This window comes from Cervus elaphus, chromosome 28 (assembly GCF_910594005.1).
Source record: "Cervus elaphus chromosome 28, mCerEla1.1, whole genome shotgun sequence".
NCBI lineage: Eukaryota > Metazoa > Chordata > Mammalia > Artiodactyla > Cervidae > Cervus > Cervus elaphus.
In genome coordinates this window covers 15,426,651-15,447,178 of record NC_057842.1, presented here as the reverse complement: position 1 = coordinate 15,447,178, position 20,528 = coordinate 15,426,651, and the positions used below count along the sequence as shown (strand labels likewise).

The window sequence follows — 20,528 nt, the reverse complement described above, 5'->3', positions numbered from 1 at the left end:
ATGCTGAAGCTGAAACCCCAATACTTTGGCCACGTCATGCAAAGAATTGACTCATTGGAAAAGACCCTGATGCTGGGAAGGATTGGGGGCAGAAGGAGAAGGGGATGACAGAGGATGAGATGGCTGGCTGGCATCACTGACTTGATGGACATGGGTTTGGGTAGACTCTGGGAGTTGGTGATGAATAAGGAGGCCTGGCATACTGCTGGTTCATGGGGTCGCAAATAGTCTGACACGACTGAGTGACTGAACTGAACTGGACCCATATATGAGCACTTGCTTTATTACCCTGCTAGTACCAATGACTTCCATGATAGCTCAGATGATAAGAAATCTGCGTGCAGTGCAGGAAACTGTGGTTTGATTCCTGGTTTGGGAATATCCGCTTGAGAAAGGATAGGCTACCAACCTCAGTATTCTGACCTAGAGAATTCCATGGGCTGTACAGTCCATGTGGTTGAAAAGAGTCAGACACAACTGAGTGACTCTCATTCATTCACTTTCTGACTCAGTACCAGTGAGCAGGGAAGTAGATTTTAAATAAATGCTTCTTAATTAACTGCCCATCTAGATGGAATAAAATCAATCCAACAAAAGTCTGTCCCAAGTTAATAGTGAATCTAAGTGGGAAGGTAAGAAAAACTGGAAGATGACATAGGGGAATATCTTCATGATCTCAGGTAGGAAAAAATCCAAGGGCAGGAATTTGTGCCTTCTGTGTTCATGCCCCATCTCCAGTGTGGATGCCCAGTATTTACAGAAGGAACATAAAGGGAACTTCAACACTGTCTGGAAGAAACTACACGCATGCAAGTCATATAGTGTTCTTAATGATCAGATTGAATGTCATATAAATGTCACTTCTCATTAGTCTAACATCTAATGCAATCCTAATTAAGAACCATTCAGATGGATTTTCAGGATAAACTGATTCTAAGTCTCACATAGAAAAATGAGCAAGAATACCCAGGAAAGCCCTGAGGAAAACAAGCCAGGTCCAGTGATGAGGTATGATAAGGCCTACCAGGAGATAAAACAGATTTTAAAGCCAGGATCATTATCATTTTTTATGAAGAATCCAGGCTGCAACTATTACAAGTTCCATCATTGGCTCAGGTACCATTACAAAAAACACTTGACTCTGACTTCTTAGATGCCTCCCGATTCAGAGATCTCTGCTCTTTTTTAATTTCTTGTTTCTCACTCAGATCATTTATTAAGAGTGAAGTTGGGTCACCCTATTTAGGCTTATGCAGCACAAAAAGTAGCTCAGTCGGTAAAGAATCTGCCTGCAGTGCAGTAGACCTGGGTTCCATCCCTGGGTCTGGAAGATCCTCTGGAGAAGGAAATGGTAACCCACTCCAGTATCCTTGCCTGGAAAATCTCATGGACAGAGGAGCCTGATGGGCTGCAGTCCATGGGGTCACAAAGACTTGGGCACGACTGAGCAACTAACACTTACTTACTTAACACAAAAAGACACATACATATTGAGAGTGTTAATAGCCTCTGTAGGCAGGTCAGAGGTGCCCAAGTGGCAGGAGGAATTAAAACTGCAATTGATGGACTTTTTTTATTCCTTTTTTCCCTTAAAGTTCTGTGTTGTCATGACAATACCTGCTTCTGCCTGAACTTAACTTTATTTGAAATCTTGAGCTTACCAATGCATTTTTCTCATGGAAATGTCTTCCTTAAGATATGTTAATGTGTTTAAAAAAAAAAAAAAAAAACTATGTATTTGTTTGGAAATCTGCCTTTCTTCAAGATTCTGATCAACTGTTTTATGGCCAGGCATGACTCAGCTTGTGCCAATGCTGTCTCAAAATGCATGTTGTCAGTGAGGTGCCCGGTGCAACTCTCTCAGCCTTGAGGCGTTTCTTTTCTCTCATGAGGATTTGCTAATAGGTATATAACTCCATGCTAGAAACTAGCAAGAGGACACTCTTTCTGTCCCCTTCTGATATCTATGTCAGAAACTGTCTCTTATGTCTTTTGTACTTTAATAAAACTTCATTACATAAAAAGCTCTGAGTGATCAAGCCTCGTCACTGACCCCAGATTGAATTCCTCTTCTCTGGAGGCCAAGAATCCCAGCGTCATTCACAGCTCATCACAGCAACATTTCAATACTAAAGGGATCTTCCCAGAACTAAGAGTCTTTTAATAGTACAGAGCCATAGATTACAAAATGAAAATATATATGACCCCCCTAACTTATGCAGCTTCACAGGGGGCACTGTGTGGGTCAGGAAGATCCCCTGGGGGAGGCATGGCAACCCACTCCAGTATTCTTTCCTGGAGAATCCCATGGACAGAGGAGCCTGGCAGGTTACAGTCCATAGGCTCGCAGAGTGGGACACAAATGAAGTGACTTTGCACTCATGTACCCTAATTTGTCAGGAAATTATTGTCACAACAATATGAGGAGGCCTGAAATAGAAATTCAGGTACAAAATGAACAATAAAAGCAACAAATTTGCACCCCCAAACACTCTGATAGGCAGAACAGATAACAGACATGTGAAAACAGGAGATATACCCAAGCTCTGTCATTGCCAAAGATGTGTTCATTAAGCGAAGGCCATGGAAGGGCTTGTGTTTGAAGATGCAAGCTTGATGAAACAGCTGCCTGTAGACATGCCTACCCTAAGAAAAAGTCCCACCCTGCCCCTGTCTGGATTCCACCACAAGAAATGGGGTCAACTTCACCCTCCCTAACTAGACACTTGGAAACTGTAATAAAATGGAACACAAAGGCAGCCCTGGTGCACCCACTCCCCAGCTGTGATCCGAGCTCACCTGTCCTTCAGTCCAGCTGCCTTTCTCACCAATGGGGATGGGACGGCTACTGGCAGGGCCACAGAGCTGTGTCTGCTCAAGTCAGGGTCACTCGAATGACCCGCCTGAAAGGCTGAAGTCTGAGCCACAGGCCACACAGCGAGTGTATGTCGTGAACATTCGGAGTCTAGGACAACACATTTCCCACCAGGATGGTGGAACCTTGGACTTCAGTCATAGGCTGCTCTTATTCTCCCCTCCCATTCATTTGGCAACACTCAACTGCCTTCCCAGCCTTGAGTCCAGCAAGTTGTTTCAGTCTCTGAGAGCCAGGCTGGCCTTGGGAGCCTCTACTCAGGGGCAAGGTCAGGATGCCCCGATGCACCCCTAAAGGCTGGGTTACGGCTCTGCTGCTCGTCGGGAAGTGGATGAGCACTGGCCAGGTCAGGAGGGCAAGAGGCTGGTCCAGACAATGCTCTGGTGCCCGGCAAGTCTTGTTGAATTTGTTTCCCCATCTTTAAAAGTCAATGACCAGTTTCCCCAACGCCATTTATTGAAGCAACTCTCTTTCCCCTCCATTATGTATTGCTTTTAATTCTGTGTTTTAAGAAAAGTTCTTAGCTATTAGCCTAGCCCACCTTCACTGAAAACCTGTGTATAATCCACATTAATGTTTTTCAATTATTTTAATGCATTTTGATGCAATGAAATTTAATACAAAATTTATTCTTATTGCATACACCTTTTGAAGAGTGTGGTTCTTGTATTATGAATATATCTCCTATTCGGCTTCTGACAGATGACACTTGACACACACAATTATTATGTAGGGAACAGAAAACTGTACACATAACTACAGAGGAAAGTTGGGAACATGATCAAAGCAGCTTTCATAGAAATGAACTTTCCCAAGATTTACTTGGGCCTGGGGACGTAGGCTAAAATGTAACACATAGTTGTTGCTATTTTGGTCTATGAAATTCCTTTGCTGTTTCATTTCAAAGTATGTAAAGTATTAAGAAAAATACCACCAAATAAAACACTGTGTAAGTCAGAAAGGCAAATCTTGTATATTAATGCATGGGTATGGAATCTATAAAGATGCTACTGATGAACCTATTTGTAAGGCAGCGATGGAGACGCAGACATAGAGAACAGACCACAGACTTGTGGACACAGTGGGGGAAGAGAGGGTGGGGCCAACTGAGGAAACAGCATGGAGACATTTGTATTACTTTATGTAACCAGAGCAGGTGGGAATTTGCTCTGTGACACAGGGAGCTCAGCCTAGTGCTCTGCGACAACCTAGAGGCGTGGGATGGGCAGGGAGAAGGGAGGGGGTTTCAGCAGCAAGGGACATATGTGCACCCGTGGCTGAGTCACCCTGATGTATGTCAGAAACCAACACAAGACTGTAAAATAATTGTTCTCCAATAAAAAAAAAAAGAAAGAAACATGACGTGGTAAACAGAATTAAAGGCTATTGAGAAAGACAGACAAGATTGCCTTTTTATTATAGAAAAACATTTATTGTGTTAACATTTTCACCGCTATGACAACATCTGAACAAGATTTAAATAAACCCCTTAGACGGACCTTCACATAGCAACATTACAGGAGACAAAATTTACCTTTTTTTTTTTTTAAATAAAGATACTAAAAAGTGAAACTTTAATGCTACATTCTTTAATATCCATAAAAAATTTCAACTCAAGTTTAAATACTTTTTGCTTTATTAAGGAAAGTATAAAATATTCTACATTTTAAACACTATTAAAAATTTTAAGATTCAGATATCTCTTCACACTGCCAGCATGTTTCCAATACTTGCACAGTACGTCAAATAACTGTAACTCTGAAAAACCTTGAACTCTGAAAAATAAACACAAAAAAACACATATTGATGTAGAGTGCCATCCTAACAGGGCAGGGTGATCCCTGTCTCCCCTAGTGATTAGTGAGGCTGAGCATCGTTAACTTGTTGGGCATTTGTGTGTCTTTGGTGAAATGTCTATTCAAATCCTTTGTGCATATTCTAGTCAGGTTGTTTATGTTCAGTTTTAGGAGTCCTCTATGTTATAGATATTATTCCCTGGTGTGGTTTTCGCCATTGTTTACTGAAATGGCCCCACACTGGATATGTGTGCCCAGGGGAATTACCAGATCACGGGGCATATGGGGAACTCCCAGTTTGTTCAATGGTTAGGACTGAGTGCTTTCCGTGCTGGGGGCTGGGTTCAGTCCCCTCAGGGAACCAAGATCCCACAACCTGCAAAGCATAGCCAAAAATCAAAATAAAACAAAAAGGTGTATGTATTTACAATTAATACACTGCCAGCTAATTGGTCAGGTGTAAGAGCTTACACTAATTTACACCTCCACCAATTCCATTATATGCTCAATGATCTCTCCAGACAACTTAAAAGATTTTTTCTCACTTTTGAATTAATAACTCTAAGATATATTAACTGGAATTTAGGGAACAGCTAAAGAATAGAGGCGTGGTGCATGTGTGTAGTTGTGTCCAACTCTTTGTAACCTCATGGACTGTAGCCCGCCAGGCTCCTCTCTCCATGGAATTCTCCAGGCAAGAATAATGGAGTGGGTAGCCAGGCCCTTCTCCAGGTATCTTCCCAACCCAGGGATCAAACCTGGATCTCCAACAATGCAGGTAGATTCTTTACCATTTGAGCCACAGGGAAGCTCGAAAGTTTCATGGAATTCTCCAGGCAAGAATATTAGAGTGTGTAGCTGTTCCCTTCTCCAGGGGATCTTCCTGATCCAGGGACTGAACCTGGGTCTCCTGCACTGCAGGCAGATTCTTTGTCATAGGCCCCAAATAAAGAATAAGACCTGATTTATTACGTTAATGGCTCTTAAGAGATAATGCTGATTGTAATAAACACACTAACAACACCTAGCTAAGGAAAACAGGCATTTGAAAGTCCATGAGTTTTTCAAATTTTACCTTTTTTAGTAGGCTGGTACCACTTTTCTACACAGACATTAATGATAAAACTTCCTGGGTTTTCCTTGGGGTTTTCCCCATTTGTTTTCTGTTTCTTTTTTCAGTTTATTTGCTTTGTATCTCTCAGCCATTGAGACAAGATCCTCTGGGACACTCTGCAGTGAATAAATGTCTTATTAGGATTGAGATGATTCCTTTAACATATCAGCTTTTCTATAACATACTAAAATACCTCCAAATAGTCAGAGAATCTCCACAATTGATTGCAGATACCTTCCCAACAGAATGGAATGTGTTCCTCTGCATAGTCAACACTGAATTTTCAAGGTAGAAAAACCAGCCTGGTGGTAAAACTCCGTCAGTAGGCACGCAGCCCTCCTGCTCACATGGCCCTTGGCTGCTTCCCAGTGCCTTCATCTGGTGCCGTTTTCTCCTCTCGAGGCCTGAGGACGTGCCCTGCTTCTCCTACTCTCTCCAACCTCCACCCACCGGGCTCTTCCTCAGCAGCGCCCAGTGACACGCCTCCACATTAGAACAGGCTCCCCAGTTATACATTATATCATCATATTATATTATAGCACCTCATCTTTGCCATGTTACGACCCTCAAAACACACATAATTATTTGCTTAATATCTATATTTCCTGACAGGCTGTAAGCCCCAGTACTCGGAATAAATGAAACTTGAACCTTAGAAAATAGAGTTGCATATTCTCACCTGATTTGCTCTTTCTAGAATATTAATTAATTCACCAGCAATCTTCCAATCATTTCTAGTGATAAGGGTAATAGATACCCCGGTCCTCCTTCAAGGGGGGAAAAAATTAATGTAATTTGATTTATAATTTATATTAATGATTCAGCTAGCAAAATGGAATAAAACTATAGCAAAACGTCAACTTTTTCACACGCCCAACTATGTACGATGCATTAAGATTTAGCCATTCAGACAAAGAAGATGTAGTACATATATACAATGGAATACTACTCAGCCATAAAAAAGAATAAAATAATACCACTTGCAGCAACATGGATGGACCTAGAGATTATCACAATAAGTGAAGTAAGTCAGACAGAGAAACCCAAATATCATATGGTATTATTTACACATGGAATCAAAAATATGATACAAATGAACCTATCTCTGAAACAGAAATACAATCACAGACATAGAGACCAGACTCATGGTTGCCCAGAGGGACGGATCCAGGGGAGAGATGGAATGGGAGGCTGGGGATAGCAGTGGAAGCTTTAGTACATAGGATGGCTGACAGCTAGTTCCTACTATATACTGCACCAAGAACTATTAATATATTCAAAATCCTGTGATAAACCATAATGGAAAAGAATATTTAAAACTGTATATATATGTATCACTGAATCACTGTGCAGTACAGCAGTATTTAACAAAACACTGTAAATCAACCATACTTCAGTCAAAAAAAAATTAGCCATTGAAACAGCAATTTGGGATCTAATCTGCAGCTGATCAAACAGCACATCGCAGGGGTTTTATGACTTTGCTCGAAGAGAGAAAGTAAAGGTCCTCTTTTTCAAAGTAAGGACAGTCTGAGAGAAGAGTGAGGGGTTTCCCCCGGATTGGTGGGCAGGCTCCACAGACTTACCCTGCTCTCCCGGTACGTCCCACTCTGTGAACATATTCTTCGATGTTTCGGGGAAAATCATAATTATAGACATGTGTTACATCATGGACATCAAGACCACGAGATGCTAAATCAGTAGCAATCAGTATTCGCACTTTACCTGAAGAGTGAAGCCCAAAGAATACAGACACATTCTGGTACAAACCAACCCAAGACATATCTGTTCCCTATTAGCTAATCAGGTGAAATATTACTGCTTTGAATATCAAAAAAAAAAACTTAAAAGAGAGTGCATGGGGAAAGGGTTACTTAGTCTTTCTTTTTTTTTTTTTTGGCCACAAGGCATATGGGATCTCAGTTCCCCAACCAGGGATGGAACCTACATCCCCCTGCATTGGAAGTTAAAGAATCTTAAAGAATTTTAACTTCTGGCAATTTACAACAGAATAGATACCACCATTCAAATGGTTCATGAATCATGTCAAAGATATATGCCTTTCAGGTAAATTAAGACAACCACCCCCCACTGCAAATTCTTACCTTGATATCTAGGTTTTAAACATGAGTTGGAGAGAGAGAATCTGGTTAACATTTAGAGCTAGTTCTGGGATCTATTAGCTGAAGGCAGATTTTAGACATGGGTTCCATGAAAGGTGCCATCACTGAGGAAGACCAGGCATTGGGCAGTTTCAAACCTCAATACTAACTCTATAAATGTACCTGTTTTAAAGCTTTTTAATGCTCTCTCTCTATCACTCTGTTCTCTATTGCCATGCAGAGACTCTACTGATATACGCCGGATACCCAGGTCACTTGATAAATGATCAGCCCTAAAACAAAAAATAAAGTCAGGGGTCTAATTGCTTATTTGAATACCACAATCAATTCATTACTATTACTTCCCCTGGCAAGAGTCTGAAGTAATGTACATACTGTAAGACATACACCCTTCCCTCATTTGAAATGATTATACAAATAGAAACAATGCTAAAACAAACACACGACTGATGATGTCAATGTAAAAAATACACTCACACAGCTTTCCGGCTGACAAATATTATGACTTTGTCCTTGGGAGACATGTTCTCGATGAAAGCTTGGATATGTGATCTTTTCTCATCTTCTGTGGTGACAATTATATTTTGTGTCACAGTACTTACAGCCTAAAGGATTCACAGATCATAATACATCAACATTAATGGGCAAACCCCTTAATGGCTCAAAATCCATCTTACTTCTGTCCATGGTTAAATGTTTTAATAAACTGCCAGCAGAAAAAGTGGCAAGTTCTTCCAAAAATCTCCCATTCCTACTCAGGGATTTAGAGCTCAGTCTTTGACTTTTTACCACTTAGTTACCCAAGATAAGCTTGGAATTTCGAATGCTTGTCAGTGAGTTGAAAGCAACTGGTTGCTATCATTTGAAATGGAATAACCATGGGTTGAGGCCAAGCTTACAATAACCACTGCCATGAACTGTGGCTATAGCCTTTACAATGTTCAGCTTATGACACTAAGAGCTTCAATTAAGTATTGTGACAACTTAATACAGAATTTCCAAATATCATTGTTACCATTTTTCTGCCCCCAAGATGAAACAGATTTTGAAGTCTTTATCCTGTCTTTTGTGAAATCTAATAAAATGGGCCTAGGCAACAACTCGTTATTAATTACCACTGATTTAAGTAAAAGGTCAATTTTCATTAATAATTAGTTAAAAGGCCAATTTCAATTATGAAGTGAAAGGCCAATGAACTTTATAATGGCAAAACATTTACAAAATTAATAAGATATAAATAGTAATTAAAAATAAGCTTACGACTAGATCCAAAGTACCAACATACACAATCATGGGCTCTTTCAAGTAAGATTGTGCAAGTCTACGGACGGCATATGGCCATGTTGCGCTAGAGATAAAATGTAATACAAAAATGTTAAAATGTTTATTAGGAATCAAACATTACTAAGTTTCCCTAAGAATGCTATGAACCAAATTACCCAGGAAAGACAAACAGTACTTTTTAATGAGGCTGATTTCACAGAAAATATATGCTTCATAATGAACTGCTCGAAGAAGCTACTAGATGAAATCTTCAAATAAGTTTAATAGGTTCATAAACAAAAGGTGAAGGAGAGGTATACCTTTCCCATCTACGGGGAGCTAAGATGAATTCAGGTGTTAGATTAGTTTTCTCTTGGCCTTTATAAATGGTAAAAAATAAAAGTAAAAACCCAGTGTTTTTCGTACACTGTGTGTGTGTGCACGCTCAGTCGTGTCTGACTCTCTGCAACTCAATGGACTGTAGCCCACCAGCCTCTTCTGTCCATGGGATTTTCCAGGCAAGAATACTGGAGTGGGTTGCCATTACCTCCTCCAGGGTATCTTTCCAACCTAGGAATCAAACTTGAGTCTCTTGCATCTTCTAAATTGGCAGGCAGATTCTTCACCACTGCGCCACCTGGGAAGCCCTTTCATACATTGTCGGCAGACAAAACCAAGAGCTTGAGCCAAATAAAAACATTTTAACTGTAATGATGATTGGATATGTAAATTCAGGTGTTTCTTCAGTGATATATTGTGAAAACAACCACCTTCTGTACTTTCATACTAATTAACAAGGTTTACTTAGGAAACAAAATGAATAAATTTAGTGTATTTCCCCAGTTATATACCCTTCCTTGCCTCAGTTTTATCTTGGCTAAAACGTGTTCTGTGATCAAATATTCACCTCTAAGGACAGATGGTTACTTTCTCTAATCTGAGACCCCCTATAGAACAGTCTCCCCAGGATGTTTTCATAAAAATCTTATTTTTAATTCAGGAAACCCAACAGTCATTGTTAAGCTGTTGCACTGAGTTGCTATACTAAATGATAACATACCTTTCACCAACAGATCTCAAAATACTTTTATGTAAGGTTCTAAAATCAAATGAATTCTGTTCCACTGGTTCCTACTTTGCAGACTGGCAAATTAAACATATACCTACCTTGTCATAACTGTCTGCCTGTCTGGGCGTACATCTAATAAAATCTTCATTATCTGGGGTTCAAATCCCATATCCAGCATTTTGTCAGCTTCATCTAATACCTGCATTAGAAAGGGCCAGATTAGGGGAATTTCCTGGTGGACCAGTGGTTAAGACTCTGTGCTTTCACTGCCGAGGATGTGGGTTCGATACCTGGTAGTGGAACTAAGATCCTGAAAGCCACACAGCAAAGCCAAAAAAGGGCTAGATTAGATGTGGATGGTAGCTAACATATATGTTCTTTCCCTATGAATATTAAGATAGCTTTCTCATTTCCTCCACTGCCTAAACTATGTGTACTTGCAACACCACTGATCTGTTTGACAACAAATAAGTTTATAAATATATTTAATGAAAATATAATTTAAATGTCTATAAAGTATTCATGTGGAATTCTTTTCTACTTATCTGCATTTACTAACATTTATAAAATATTAAAATGGAATTATCTTTAAAATGTGTATTTTAACAAACTAGAGAGAATGAGCAGCATTCCTAGGATTTAAAACTATTATGAAATGGAGAGCCATTTTAAAAGGTTTGATGAGAGCTAAGTTCTTCCTCCCAGGACCTCAAACCCCTGCTCCAAGATTACCAGGTAGGTTATGCTTTTCAGGTACACAAAGTTATTCATCTGTAGATCATGGAGTCTTCCGGGAGTGGCGATGATAATGTCTACACCTTTCGATAAATCTTTTATTTGTCCATCTCTATCGCCACCACCATATATACAAACACTTAAAAAAAAAAAAATACAGAGGTTCATGTTCAGGTGGGGAATACCCCATCACAATTCAAAATCCCAACCAACCTAAGCCCATTTGGGGTATAAAATTTTAAAAAGTATATAAGTCCAAAGTATCAGGCTAAGTATAGTCCTGGCTCCTTTCTGAGAACGATCCATAGCCATCAACCCACACAGATGTGTCCTACAAGGTTCACATTCAAATCTTCGTTACCTGACCCCACCGCCCCAGCTACAGTCAATATGAATGAGGGGTAATCAATGCCTGGCCACATGTTGGGCCAATTGGCTTCTCATTATGTGTGAAAATAATGAGGAGGATATCTAAAGCTACAGAGGATTAAAATGCTGGTGCAGTGACGGCCAAAGAAAGCAACTCACCTTTTAAGACCTCCGTATGAGTGTTCAGAGCACTCGGCATCCACCTGCAGAGCCAACTCGCGAGTCGGGGTGAGGACTAACATGCCAGGCCCATTCCTGGCTCTTTGGAGAAAAAGCACATCGGTTTCCATCTCAGGCACACAGGACCTTCGTCCAGTGCCTTCAAAACCAGCAGCAATGAATGTCTAAGCCATCAACATGCACCTCTTATAAAAAGTGGAGAAATAAGAACAGCCTGACCAAAGAATCCTAGAGCCCAGACATGAGCCTTCTCGTGGAACACAGCCAGTGCTTTTCTGTGTCAGACATTCTCAGAGGACTGTACTGAGCGCGGTCATTTGAACAAACTGTTTCCAACATCTCACTGTGAAGACTTGTGGTGGATACTACCTGCTGCTTCCTGAAAATGTTTCATCCATTTATATCCACCCACACAACAGAAAGTGATTTTTCCCTGCGATGAAGCATTGCCCTTGGACCAGTGCAATCAATGAAATGTTCATTGCATTTTTTGGAATCCTTATCTACTAAACCCCTAAAGAGTACCCAGATGTAGAAATTCTTACACAGGTTGGGAGGCAATATGAATAAATCCAGGCATTAAGTAGGACAATGTCTTCCCTGTTCCAGTCTGGGCTACTCCTATCAGATCTATTCCTTGTAGGATGATTGGCCATGCCTGTGACTAGAACAGAATGATAAATATTAAAATAAAAAGTACATTTCTTTCTGTCAAGTATTCCTCCTCTCCCAGCCCCAAACTTCTCAACATTTTCAGTGCTAGGCAGTGGTGGGTGTGCTGGGAGGATGCTTATAAGAGACGGTTGTCCCAGGTGCTATAAGTTCAAATGATCAGAAATTGGCAGGGGCAGGGGGAGTCAGTGAAATGTTAGAATTAAAGAAAACATACCTGAATTGGTGTTGGCTTTTGAAAACCTGCCTTTTGAAGATTTCTCATAACTTCAGGGTAACAGTGAAATGCATCCTCAAAATTACAAGTAGGGTTAGGAAGAGGACGTTTCTCACCATCTTTCAAGTCATCACAAATTATATTATAATTTTCCTTCCTTTAAGAAAATAAACAAGGATTAGTGGCTTTGATCACTTTACTCCCCAAGCAAGAAATTTTTTTCCAACATTAAAGGCATATCTAGAAATTCAATGGCAACTGATTAAAATCAGAATGTTGGTTAAATTACAGTTAAGAAAAAGTAATACGAAATAGAAGCTAGTTCATCTTTTACCAGAATAGTTCCAAAGAAGAAAAATAATTACACTGTACACATGAAAAATGAGCCAATGAAAATTTCATGAAAAGGCTGAGAATAGAACCTGAAAATTATATGCTTCATGAATCAAAGTCAGATTTGGCAAACACCTGAGGGCCTATAACATTTCACACACATTTCCTTAATTAATCCTTCAAAGCAATCCTCTGAAGTGGGAATTACTCTCATTGGACAAGTGGTCTTTAGTTATCCGTCCACAGTCAGAGCACTACCTCAATCCCAGAATAACTGCTCTGTCTGCTGTACCATACTAGCTTAGTTTTATAAAAGATATTAATAGAAAAAAATGTTACCATTAGGACTTTTAAGTCCATATAATAAGGATTTAAAAGTAAGAAATTATTCTACTATTCAGATATCAGATCAATTTCTTATGATTTTCAACAGTTGCAGAAATAATTCTATAAAATTACTGCCAAATAGGACAGAAACCAACCATGTCTCTCTTTAAAATTAAACATCAGAATTCAGCTCCTTAATTATATGGGCTATATTTTAAGTATTTAATAACCATATATGGATAGTAACTACTCTAGACACAAATATAGCCCATTTTCCCTCTTTGCCAAAAGTTGTACTGATTAGAAATCTCTAATATATGATTTCAGACGCAACCAAGTTTTCTTTTGAATATGGAAGCTAAAGTTTCAAATGCAATCATTTAAAGTCTTTTCTGAGTGAGCTAATTTACTAGCCTAATTCTACAAATACTCACTAAAAAGTATTAAAACTAACCCACCTCCAATTGTCTACTTGTTCTTGTGACATTGAACTTGTTTTTTCTGACTCTATGTAAAAGTTTTTCTTAACTGGAGGCAAATCTGGGGGAAAAAACAAAATTTAAACTTCAATGAGTAATGAGAATTCACATTTTACTGTCATTTATTCAAAGCAATAGAAATCAAACTAAAATATATATCAAGTTCGCCTTGCAGACATGGGGATTTTAGACAGTTGTTCTATACTTTGCCAACTTCTAGGAGATCTCCATTTTTGGTTTGTCTTTCAATTACATTTTTCACCCAAGAAAGATATCTTGAATAATTAAATAAAAAATAAACCATGCTTCACAAGACACTCAGTCATCACAACTGATGACTCTTTTCTCATAGCAGACTAACTTTCTTTGCTTTGAAGATCCATCCCACTACTGTTAAGGAATAAAATATTTACCCTCATTCTATTCCCTGAAACTAATTTGTTTCCTTTTTTAAATGCTCATCAGAACTCTACCAAACTTAAATCCTTTTTCTCCCCTACCTCTGCCCCAAATCTTCTAACACTTGTGTTGTGATGGCATTGGACAGGCAGACCAGCGTAGTCACACAGTAATGGTCACTGCTTAACTTTAAATAAATGGTGTTGTTTTTCTGTCTCATTCTGATCAAATGAGGCTTGAATTTACTCTGAAATTCAATGAATAATATGGAACATTATACTTAACATATAATTCCAAGTGAGAATTTTAAAAATCTGTTTCCTCAAGAACTGTATGCACTTATTAAATGTTTTTCCCATTTTCTTTTGTCCTTCTTGGTTAAGAAACTCCAAGATCAAGTTTTGCTCAGTCACAGCAAAATGTTAACTTATGGTTGGCAGGTTTACTCACTTTATTTCCCTTTTGTCCCAATTTTCTAATTTTATTAAACTTGTGCAATGAGTTATCTCAAAGAAGACAAGATATCAAATTTTAACCTCCCATTTATAACATAAACCACAACACAGACATAGAAACTATCATGCCCGAGGCACTACTTGTAGCATTTCAAATTCTACTGTCATTTTGCATATAGATTTCATTACTAAGAGCAACACTTTTTTTTACAGAGGCTAAAAACCTCAATTAAGAGGAACAACAGTATACTATAGATAAATGCTGGGATCCAGCACTAACCTGCCCACTTTTTCTCATTCCATTTCAAAATGTTTTCTCGGAGTTTATCCCAATCAATTAATTTCTGCTCTCCTGAAACATCCTTTATTGGATCTTTTCCATCCGAAAGTTGGACAGCAGCAACATCTGTTAAAAAATTCCACATGAGTTTCCAAACAAACCTAACCAATATAAAATCCCAAGACATTTTACAATTTTCTGTTTTAATAACCCAAAAATAATAATGCCTGAAACATAAAATTTAGGAATTTAGGACAACAGTGCCATGACAATTCCGATCATGGTTTATCAGTTATTTACTTCAGATTTCTGAAAGGCAAAAAAAAAAAAAAAAATTACTGGAGAAGTTAAAAAGCATGAGTGCCTAATGATTGCTAATAAATCACACATGACTAAATCTTTATAATAATCCTGTACGGCAGATGCTACCCCAGGTAAACAGAGGAAATAATATCCTAGAGGCTTTTTAGAGGTATTTTCCCAAGAAACACCAAGATGCAAGGTTGCTAGCTGAACACAAGGCTCTCCTGGAAATGGCTTAATAATGGCTTTCTCTCTACTCCAAGTATATTTGAGATTTTTTAAAAATATCAAATACTTAAGCAGTTTTCAAAGTCAGTCACATTCCAGGGAAACGACCATAGACAGGAGGCTAGGACTAACCCTTGCTCTACTATCAACAGCGAAGTGTATTAAAAGGTTATTCTGTTTTACTACTAAAACTGCTAGACTTAACCACAGATACTAAGTGTTTCAGTTTGAGGAAAAGTATTCTGGATTTCATAGAAAAAAATTCCTTCTATAACATACTAGATTTAACGATGGCAAGCCAAAGCTTTGTTATCAGGAAAAACAGCTATAATATGGCTTATGACACTGAATAAAACATTTAAAATTTTACAGGGCTTTAAGGGGCAAAACAGACTTACCAAGTTTGGGTTCTGTGTTGTATTCTTCTTGTTTTTTAACAAGATCATCTATCACTGTTTTTGCTTTGCTCTGCATTGCCTTGGTGCCAAAGATTCTTACTTCTGCTTCAGGATACCCTCTTATTATCTAGGTTCAAGGGGGAAAGCAGGTGAGACAAGCTCCCTTACCATTCCTCTGGCAATCAGTCTCAGGCAGTATAAAAATGTAAAGGAAATACAGGATTGCCATCAATCACCATCTAAGACATAATGAATGCACTACAGCTTAGATGAGCTTTTAAAAAGAAGTATGAAAAACTTTGTCATCTTATCTAAGTTACCACCATATGTTAATAACAGGACAGAAAATAGTTAGGAATAACCATAATTCACCCTCTTTAATGACTTAAGAACACAGAAAATTTACCTGTATTTTCGTGTATGTTGAGCTCTGGATCTCTTTTATATTTGACCCACCACGACCTGTTTTTAAAATAGAAGAATTTTTTAAAAATGAAATCAATTACAGGGAACCTACTACCTACTCTGCTTAAAGAACCTTCTCTGCTGCGGCTGCTGCAAAGTTGCTTCAGTTGTGTCCGACTCTGTGCGACCCCACAGATGGCAGCCCACCAGGCTCCTCTGTCCCTGGGATTCTCCAGGCAAGAATACTGGAGTGGGTTGCCATTTCCTACTCCAATGCATGAAAGTGAAAAATGAAAGTGAAGTCACTCAGTCATGTCCGACTCTTCCCAACCCCATGGACTGTAGCCTACCAGGGCCCTTCATCCATGGGATTTTCCAGGCAAGAGTACTCGAGTGGGTTGCCATGTCCTTCTCCAGAACCTTCTCGAGTTCTTCCCAAATTATCCAAACAAAGGCTCCCAAGGTTCAGTAATCACGTTCAGTTTGTTAAAAGGGAAGCAGAAGCTTTCTATTCCAAATTGTGTGGGTGATAGGAGGCTCCTTTCCCCAGATACAAAGGATTCATCATCAGCCCAAGCAAAGACTAACTGGATAAAAGAATGTGGATAAATTGGAACCCTTACACAAAATTCAACCAAAAAATTCCAATTTAAAATGTTCAAAGGTCTTGAATAGACCCTTGTTTGAAGATTTATTTATGACCAATGCATGTATATAAAAGCATGATGAAATCATTGGATATGCAAATCAAAACCACAATGACATTATCACCTGTTAGAATGGCTCTCATCAAAAAGACAAGGGTTAACAAGTTGGTGAGGACATGGAGAATGGGAACCCTTGTGCACTGTGGACGGGGATGGAAATTGATGCACCCACTATGGAAACAGCATGCAGATTCCTTTAAAAACTAAAAATAGAACTACCTATGATCCAGCAATCCCACTTCTGGGAACTTAATACACAAGCACTGAGGAACCTCCCTGGTGGTCCAGTGGTTAAGAATCCACCTGCCAATGCAGGGAACATGGGTTCCATCCCAGGTCAGGGAAAATCCCACAGGCCTCAGAGCAACTCATAAGCCCATGCACCACAACTACCGAAGCCCACATAATCTAGAGAAGCCTGCAACAAGCTGAGAGGAGCCGTCACTCTCCATAACTAGAGAAAGTCCACACACAACCAAAACTAAATTAATTAAATAAATACATTTCAAAAAAGAATTGAAACTAGGATCTCACGATGATAGCTGAATTCCCATATTCATTTCAGCATTATTCACAATAGCTCAGAGGTGGAAATAACCTAAGAATCTGTGAACAGATGCCTGGATGAAGAAAATGTGGTTTATGCATACAATGCAAGTTATCAGCCTTAAAAGGAAATCCTGCCATTTGTGACAACAAACATAAACCTTGAGAGTGAAATGAGTCAATAACAACAACAACAACAACAAACCCTGCAGATTCCACTTCTACGAGGTCTCTTAGGTAATCAGACTTACAGAAACAAAGAAGAATGGCAACTGCTGGAGGGATGGGGGTAGGTGGCGTGATGGGGAAACAGGTGAATGGGGAAATGAGTTGATGATAGGGAGATTCAGTCATGCAAGATGAAAACCTTCTACAGACCTACTACAAAAATTGTTATCACAGTCAACAATACTGTATGTTATTTACCACAATTTTTAAAAGGGGGGCAAACCTTAATTCCAATCATTTCTAAATGCTTTTCAAAAATGGATTTATAAGACTTAATATATGCGAAGAAAAAAAACCCTGTTTTTCAGCAGAAAAATCATATTCAAGTTAATACCCTACACCTTCTTATCTAAATTCGCTGTCTTCTTTGTTGTTCATTTCACAGTAAGCTGCCAAAGATCTGACCTTTTTTTCCCAAAGATTTCACAAGTCTAAGAGTTGGCTCTCCCAAATCACAGTCTCTATAAACTATCACCTAACCTGCCTCTTGAGAAATCTTGAGAAATCTGTATGTAGGTCAGGAAGCAACAGTTAGAACAGGACATGGAACAACAGACTGGTTCCAAACAGGGAAAGGAGTATGTCAAGGCTGTAAAATGTCACCCTGCTTATTTAACTTATATGCAGAGTACATCATGAGAAACACTGGCCTGGAAGAAGCACAAGTTGGAATCAAGATTGCCAAGAGAAATATCAATAACCTCAGATATGCAGATGACACCACCCTTATGGCAGAAAGTATAGAAATACTAAAGAACCTGTTGATGAAAGTGAAAGACGGGAGTGAAAGAGTTGGCTTAAAACTTAACATTCAGAAAACTAAGATCATGGCATCTGGTCCCATTACTTCATGGGAAATAGATGGGGAAACAGTGGAAACAGTGACAGACTTTATTTTTGGAGGCTCCAAAATCACTGCAGATGGTGACTGCCGCCACAAAATTAAAAGACGCTTGCTCCTGGGAAGAAAAGTTATGACCAACCTAGACAGCATATTAAAGAGCAGAGACATTACTTTGCCAACAAAAGTACATCTTGTCAAGGTTATGTTTTTTCCAATAGTCATGTATGGATGTGAGGGTTGGACTATAAAGAAAGATGAACGCCAAAGAATTGATGCTTTTGAACTGTGGTGTTGGAGGAGACTCTTGAGAGTCCCTTGGACTGCAAGGAGATCCAATCAGTCCATACTAAAGGAGATCAGTCCTGAGTGTTCATTGAAAGGGCTGAAGCTGAAACTCCAATACTTTGGCCACCTGTCTCTTGAGAAACCTGTATGCAGGTCAGGAAGCAACAGTTAGAACTGGACATGGAACAAGAGACTGGTTACAAATAGGAAAAGGAGTACGTCAAGGCTGTACATTGTCACCCTGCTTATTTAACTTATATGCAGAGTACATCATGAGAAACACTGGGCTGGAAGAAGCACAAGCTGGTATCAAGATTTCCAGGAGAAATATCAATAACCTCAGATATGCAGATGACACCACCCTTAAGGCAGAAAGTGAAGAGGAACTAAAAAGCCTCTTGATGAAATGAAGGAGGAGAGTGAAAAAGTTGGCTTAAAGCTCAACATTCAGAAAACTAAGATCATGGCATCTGGTCCCATCACTACATGGCAAATAGATGGGGAAACAGTGTCAGACTTTATTTTGGGGGGGGCTCCAAAATCACTGCAGATGGTAATTGGAGCCATGAAATTAAAAGACGCTTACTCCTTGGAAGGAAAATTATGACCAACCTCTATAGCATATTTAAGGGCAGAGACATTACTTTGCCAACGAAGGTCCGTCTAGTCGAGGCTATGGTTTGTCCAGTGGTCATGTATGGATGTGAGAGTTGGACGGTAAAGAAAGCTGAGCACCAAAGAACTGATGCTTTTGAACTGTGATGTTGGAGAAGACTCTTGAGAGTCCCTTGGACTGCAAGAAGATCCAACCAGTCTATCCTAAAGGAGATCAGTCCTGGGTGTTTACTGGAAGGACTGATGCTGAAACAGAAACTACAATACTTTGGCCACCTCATGCGAAGAATTGACTCATTGGAAAAGACCCTGATGCTGGGAAGGATTGGGGGCAGGCGGAGAAGGGGACAATAGAGGATGAGATGGCTGGATCGCATCACCAACTCGATGGACATGGCTTTGGGTGGACCCCGGGAGTTGGTGATGGACAGGGAGGCCTGGTGTGCTGCAGTCCATAGGGTCGCAAAGAGTCGGACACGACTGAAAGACTAAACTGACTGAACTGAGAAACTATCAAGTGGTGCATCAACGCAAAGGACGTCAGAAACCTCTGGGTGGGGCGGGGGGAGGGGACAAGCCCGCTCGCGGGCGGGTGACTGGAGACGAAGTGGGCGGGGCGGGAGTGCCACAGGCCCCGCCCCCGCCACGCACCTTTCCGCCCCCGCCACGCACCTTTCCGCGCCCAGCTAAACTCTTACCGATCACGGCGCCCACGCAGTCGTTCTTCAGCTTGAAGGAGAGCGGCGGTTCTCGAATACCCGTGCCCTCAGGCTGCTGGAGGCCCAAGGAGCCCCTCCGGCCTCCACCCGCGCAGGTCCTCTGGCCTCTTCCAGCGCCTTGGCTCAGCTCCTCCGCCGGCCTCGTATTCGGAGCCTGAGGCAGTGCCTCATCCTGCCGGGAAGCAGCGACCCAGGAGGAGGCGTTGGCGCCGGTTTCCGGCCGAGACATGGCTCCGCGAACAAGATCCGGCCCTGCACCCTCCGAGTGCCGTCGAAGGCTGGTCCTCAAGGGCCGCCACGCAGCCGCGGCTCAGGCGCTCGCGCGCCGGAGCCCCGCCCCGGCCGCCTCCCATTGGCGGACGCCACGCCCTGAGCGGGGCCAGACCAATGGCCTCCCTCCGTTCTGCCTCCCCGCAGGCCCGCGAGCGCCGACCGGAGTCGCTGCGCCCGCCTGGGTGCCTGGGGCCCTCCGCGCTCGCATGCGGCCTGGTCGCTACGAGGAGCCGCGTTTCAGTGACGCAAACGCAGCAGTCATGGCCGCAGTGTTTGTTGTTTTTGAAAGCA

At 40.5% G+C, this 20,528-nt stretch overlaps 1 protein-coding gene across 1 annotated transcript; it reads right to left on the bottom strand.

The window, feature by feature from the left end:
• Positions 1-4,375: 4,375 nt before the first annotated feature.
• Positions 4,376-20,255, bottom strand: DDX43 (DEAD-box helicase 43). Its single transcript, XM_043890355.1, has 17 exons — positions 19,944-20,255; positions 16,022-16,077; positions 15,616-15,742; positions 14,687-14,812; positions 13,532-13,613; positions 12,414-12,570; positions 12,070-12,188; positions 11,504-11,605; positions 10,973-11,114; positions 10,339-10,439; positions 9,169-9,256; positions 8,386-8,513; positions 8,071-8,180; positions 7,372-7,510; positions 6,465-6,552; positions 5,747-5,901; positions 4,376-4,650 (listed from the first exon to the last, which is right to left on the bottom strand). The coding sequence occupies exons 1-16, from the start codon at positions 20,191-20,193 to the stop codon at positions 5,785-5,787; spliced, it is 1,932 nt and encodes a 643-aa protein (XP_043746290.1). The 5' UTR covers positions 20,194-20,255; the 3' UTR covers positions 4,376-4,650; positions 5,747-5,784.
• Between the last annotated feature and the right edge of the window lie 273 nt (positions 20,256-20,528).